The sequence below is a fragment of the Nannospalax galili genome, unplaced genomic scaffold (assembly GCF_000622305.1).
Source record: "Nannospalax galili isolate Female #2095 unplaced genomic scaffold, S.galili_v1.0 scaffold5, whole genome shotgun sequence".
NCBI lineage: Eukaryota > Metazoa > Chordata > Mammalia > Rodentia > Spalacidae > Nannospalax > Nannospalax galili.
Genome location: NW_008353126.1, coordinates 1,522,491 through 1,528,479, shown reverse-complemented (window position 1 = coordinate 1,528,479; position 5,989 = coordinate 1,522,491). Strand labels below are relative to the sequence as shown.

The 5,989-nt window shown below is 50.1% G+C and overlaps 1 protein-coding gene across 3 annotated transcripts in view; it reads left to right on the top strand.

Moving 5' to 3' along the window:
* Slc6a17 (solute carrier family 6 member 17) overlaps positions 1–5,677 on the top strand; it is a 47,302-nt gene extending 41,625 nt beyond the window's left edge. For 2 of the 3 annotated variants that reach the window (XM_029554665.1, XM_029554666.1), the window contains exons 11-12: positions 1,102–1,264; positions 1,743–2,165. In XM_029554665.1, the coding sequence (XP_029410525.1) occupies positions 1,102–1,264; positions 1,743–2,111 (532 nt within the window). In that variant the 3' untranslated portion in view covers positions 2,112–2,165. Of the gene's footprint in view, positions 1–1,101; positions 1,265–1,742 lie in introns of all 3 variants that reach the window. The other variant, XM_008850363.3, reaches the window with a different exon arrangement.
* Positions 5,678–5,989: the final 312 nt, after the last annotated feature.

Below are 5,989 nucleotides of genomic sequence, written 5' to 3'. Positions count from 1 at the left end.
TTTATTAATTTTGTATACATGGCATGCTGCAATTTAAATACTGCAGTGTAAAACACAGGGGTTACTAGATCCATATGGGGCATGAAGACACTTTCCCTCACTGACATTTCTTTTTTTCTTTTTTAAACTTTATTACTTTTATTTTATGTGTATGAGTGTATTGCATGAATGTAGGTAATTGAACCCATGTCGTGCAATGCCCACGGAGGTCAGAAAAGGCTGTTGGATCCCCTGGCACTGGATAGGACAGTTGTTAGCTGCCATGTGGGTGCTGGGATTCGAACCCGGTTCTTCTGCAAGAACAACCAGTGTTCTTAACCACTGAGCCATCTCTCCAGTCCCTCAAAATACCATTTTTAAATGCAGAAGATAAAAGGTGATAATTATATAAGAAACTAATTTTATTGAAAACTGACAAAATATTGTTTAATCTGTTAAGTAGTAATGTTTATTTTTACAGCATTGTTATAAGATCTAGCTATGGATCTAGTAGCAACTGTAATTTCAAAGCAGTGATGAATATAAATGTTTTAGGTATCTTCAACAACTGGCATGTGATATGAAAAAATCTGATTTAATCTATTCATGACAAAGTCTCAGGTATTAACAGTCCTATGGTTGTTTGCATTTGTATTAGAAAGAATGCTAGAGTTCAGTTAATCTAATTGAGGTAATGAGTTTTGTATGCCTTTCAAAACCACAGCCTGCTACCTCTTGGAATTCTAGCACAGACATTGGGTTAGGAACCTTTGGGTCTTGGCAGCGTCCTCCTTCCAATGCTAGGGAGATGCAGTGCTGCCTTTTCTCCAGCAGGGGGAGGCTTGAGCCAGGCCTTTGGGAAGAGGCTGAGGGCTCTGAAAACATAGCTTTCTAGTGCCTGTCTTCCTGCCCAGGGCCCTTCTGATGGACTGTTTCTTATCCTTGTTGGAGTATTGTGTGGGATAGTCAGAACAGAGCCTTTTGGAGGCCATTGGGGCCTCACGTGGTTAACACTGAAGGCAAAGACCAGCAGAAGGGACTGATCAGGAGGAGGGAGCTATAAGGAAACAGGAAGGCACAGTGATATGGTGCCAACTGCTGTGTCTTCTGCTATGCCTGCAGGTTCATGCAGGAGCTGACAGAAATGCTGGGCTTCCGACCCTACCGTTTCTATTTCTACATGTGGAAGTTCGTATCTCCACTGTGCATGGCTGTGCTCACCACAGCCAGCATCATCCAGCTGGGGGTGACACCCCCAGGCTACAGCGCCTGGATTAAGGAGGAGGTGAGTTGTGGACCTCACAAACTCCAGGGTCACTTGCCTCCTCTCAGGCCTTTAACACAACACGCAATTGGGATAAACCTTTGCTGGGCAGCTACTCTGTGATAAGCTTGGCCAGGTGCCTTGCATTCCTAGTGTATACTCTTTACAACTTAAGTGGGTTTATTTCTAATACTATTAGTGAGGAAATGAGGCTCAACAAGAATAGCATACTTGCTAGGCTTTCCAAGCCATAGTCTCTTTCCATGTCTATTGAGTGGAATCACCTGTCCCGTCTACAGGTGTAGAAACTGCGATCCCTTAACCAAAGTGACTAGCTAAATTCAAGTAGCACCCCTGGGGGCTGCCAGCTCTACTGCTGCCTGGCTGGGGTGGAGAGGGGAGGAGGGAAGGCTATAGGCAAGGGCAGGGAAAGGCCATCTAGGCCTGGGGAGGGGCACTGTCTGGTGCCCTAAGAAGCCTTCCTGCCTTCCACCCCCAGGCTGCTGAGCGCTACCTGTACTTCCCCAACTGGGCCATGGCACTGCTGATCACTCTCATCGCTGTGGCAACCCTGCCCATTCCTGTGGTGTTCATCCTACGGCACTTTCGCCTGCTCTCTGATGGCTCCAACACCCTCTCTGTGTCCTACAAGAAGGGCCGTATGATGAAGGACATCTCCAACTTGGAGGAGAATGATGAGACCCGCTTCATCCTCAGCAAGGTGCCCAGTGAGGCACCCTCCCCCATGCCCACCCACCGCTCCTATCTGGGACCTGGCAGCACATCACCTCTGGAGTCTAGTGGCAATCCTAATGGACGCTATGGAAGTGGCTACCTCCTGGCCAGTACCCCTGAGTCAGAGCTGTGACCACTGCCCCTCCCTGCCTGCCTTCCCCCCACGCCCAACCTGCCCACTTGTCTGGGCCTGGCCTCTTCCTCCATGATGACCACCAGACCCAGGCCAGGCCCTCTGTCTAAGGAGAGAGGGTCTGCCTTGCCTCATTCCTTACCCAAGTCTCAGCAGACTCTCTTCCTATCCATGAGCAGGGGGCTGGGGACAATTCTGTCCCCTATTCCAGACCTCCAACTCAAGTAACTTTTTGAAAACCTCTCACCAAATTGCAGCCATGTAACCAGAACAATTCCAGGATGGGGGAACTACAAGTGGACACTTTAGTAGTCACCACTCCCTCTCCCTCTAACCTGCCACCTACAGATCTTAGGTCTGGGGAAGGGTCTGCTTTGTGCAGCTGAGTAGTGGTGGTGATGGTGGTGAGAGGCATGAGGACTAGAGGTGTAGGAGGCAGACTTCGGCCCAGTCTGCCATAAGAACAAGGCTCATCATCCTGTCCAGTCCAGCCTGGCTGCTTCTGAGCTAAGAGGTTACCTGATGGGGGTAGGGACAGGTATGTCAAGACTCAGGACTTTGACTTGGCAGGAGGTGTACCGTAATTCCCAAATTCTCTTTTGTGAGGTAGGTGTTACCTTGGGCTTGAGCATGAACCTTGGCAGTGAAAGGGATGTGCAGCCAGCACATGGAATCTTTGAATGTCCTTCCTTCCCCTTCCAGGGGCAGGTGGAGGTATGGTCCTGATCCTGCCTGGGGAACATGGTCACTGGCTCAGAACCTCCCCATCTCAGCAAGGGTTTAGCCATTTCTTAGTTCCCTCCACTCAACTTGAAGCCAAGGGCAGTGGCCTTTGCCTCTTTCCTGGAGAGAGAAAGGGGGCAGTACAAGGTAAGGTTTCTAGAGCACAACTTGATGGTTCTCAGCACAATTTAGATGGTTTAGAGCACAAGTGAAGCACACTTTTCCCTCCCCTTATTTGGGGCCCGATTTTCTCATTCTCATCAGTGGTAGCTTCTCCCCTAGAACGAGGGTCCCTGGAGTTCAGGGGCATGTCACCAGGAAACCTCATTCCTAGGGAAGGACAGGTAATTCCACTGCCCATTTGGGCTGCCACTTGCTCTCCTTTGTTGCACAAGCACAGCCACCAGTGCACACATTGTGTGCAGACATCTTGGAAACCATTCCCAAGCTTCCCTAGCCTGCAGAGAGCCGTGCCACAGGCAATGCTGTGGACACTGGAGGCTGCCAAAGGCAAAGCAGAGCCTCTGTCCTGAGGCCCCAAGGGTATGGCAGCATCCGTTGTCCTTCCTTCCCCCCAGGAGATAGGCTGTTCTCACAAAGCCTATGAGGACTCAGAAGCTGCCCTGAGAATGTCTGCAGAGAGATGGCTGGCTAGATGGCTGGGTGAGTTGGTAGGTGGGTGGGTGGACTGGCTCCTATCTTTGAAAGCTCTTGTGGGAAGGGACAGACCTGGGTACCTTTCAGAGGGTCCCAAGTCATTTTTGTGGCCCTGACTTCCCTCAGTACAGACAGGGACAGATTAAGCCCAGGTCCCCTCTTTTACCCCATGCCTACTGTTAACCTGTCTCCTAGCCTGAGGTCCACCCTCTCAGCCTTCCATCTCCCTTTCTGCTGGGTTCCCCATACCTTCTCTGACTTCTAGCCCTCTTGATTCCACCTGTCCTAGTGTTTGAGGTGAAAGGGAGCCCATCTCTCCCTACAGAGATGAGTTTTTAGGGCAGAGCATCCTGCAATTGGCCCCCTCACCTGATAACACCTCCTACCTGGCCCCATGCCTGGTCCCAAGCAGAATTAGAAAACAGGAAAACCAGGCCCCAGGAGGGATATCCACTATCTATGCTCTATATATGCTATTTCTATTGTACATTCAATCTGTACATGTGGGTGTAAATGCTGTGAAATGACAAACCCAATATTATACTGTGGCTGGTGGACTATTTTCATCCTCAGTGCTGTACAGATCTATTTTCATTGTATATTTGATATATTTTTAATTTTGTAGCGTGGCTGGGCCAGGCCCCAGCCTGCAAGCCTGCAGGGGGTGGGGAGGGGGTTGAACTGGGGCTGTCTGCTTTTGCATTGTGTGCTCTGTAGTGTTTCTTGTAGCCTTTCACTGTAGGCCGGACCCTGTCCTGGCTGCATCTTTGTTGTGTGTTGATCATAGGGTCCAGAGCTCTGTGTGCGTGTGTGTGTGCGTGTGTGTGTGTGTGTGTGTGTGTTGCACATATGTGGGTATGAGTGCACTGGGTGCTGATTTGTGACCCCCTCCCTCAGTGTTCACCACCTTCCTAAGACCCCATCTTCTCTCAGCTCTGTGGGTGAGGCCTCAGGGCAGGTGTCTGTAAGAAGCTCCAGCTGTAGGGAAAGGGATATGTTTCCTGCTGGTGACTCACTGTCATCACACCTTTGATGGGAAGGAGGGCCTCAGATGCAGAAAAAAATCCCAATTTTTTTTTTGCAATCAACCTTCTGTTGTTCACACTGGAGTCACAGGCTCTTCAGTAGACAAAGTCCTGGGTTTCTTAGGATGGTGAATCCTGAGGAGGGCATCTCTCAGCCTTTCTGTCATGTATTTGTCCCTGAAACAGTCCTAACTGCTCAGAAAGCAACAAATGTTCCAACTGTGTCTCTAAGCTCTCTGCTGGCTCCTCAGGAGAGTCATAGTGAAATCATCTGACTAGCTGAGATGCAGCCTTAAAGTTGCAGGAAGTGGCCAGTAAGGGCCAGGCCCAAGTCCTTGCATGGGGTCCCCATGGCCACTGGCTTTGGTGCTGTCCATGCAGTGCCCACCAGGAAGCAAAGGACTTCTGGGGCTGTGGGTCAATTAGTTGGAGCAGAGCAGAGACTATAAGACTTCCCTGCTCTGCTGTACCTAGCCCCAATCACCAGCTTCTTGCTCAGGGAGCCTTCAGCCCTCTCTACTAAGGCTACATGAAGCCTGAAGCCAGAAGGTAAAGCAGGTAAGGTTGGCTTCTGCCCTCCAGCAATAAATCTGCAGGAACTGCTGCTTTTTTAGTGCCCGAAAAAACCCTCCAGAGTGAGCCTGTGTAGGCCCTGAGGCTGTAAGCCAGTCCCCGTGCAGGTCCACAGTATTACCAGGCTGGGGACTGCCCTTCTACCCTTCCTCACAGATATGCATCCCCCACCACAATATGCTCCACTGTGGAAACAGTGAGACTGAACAGATTGTAATGCACCTGATTCGCTGTGTGACCCTGGGTCCTGTAATGTGGAGGCTGCTACCTTGTGTACTAGGGCTGGGGAAGGAGGGTCCAGGGTCTTTTCTCATGAGAAGCCCTGCTTTGTACAGAACTAAACACACACACACACACACACACACACACACACACACACACACACACACACACACACACACACACACCAGGCAGTCACTTTAGGTCCTGTCGCAGGTTCAGAACTGTTCACATCCTTGTGTCCCATGGCTGCTCAGAGCTCTGGGTCGGGACCACTCAGCCCAATGGAGTGGATAAGGCATTGTTACCCCAGAGCCTCTCTTTCATCTCCCCTACCCTGGTGTACAATAAAGTGTCTTCTTAACCATCCTCTCGCCTTTCTTATGTGTTCTGTAGATCAGGGGGAAGGAGGGAGGGGAGCCGGGCATCCTAAGGGAAGTTTTGTTGCAAAACTTGGCTTGGGATGGGGTAAGGGCAGGATTCTGTGGGTGTTGGCTGGCTGACTGAGGGATTTTGGGATGGACATATAGTTATTTTTCTAGAAGTTGCCCTAGGTATTAAGAATGATGTACTGTTGGTAGTCTTACTATGGTCCAGCAACTCTGCACATCTGAACTCTTTCTTGAGGGAGGTGCTTTGCTCTACATATTTCCAGGTTAGGAAAAGGAAGCTCCGTCTCAT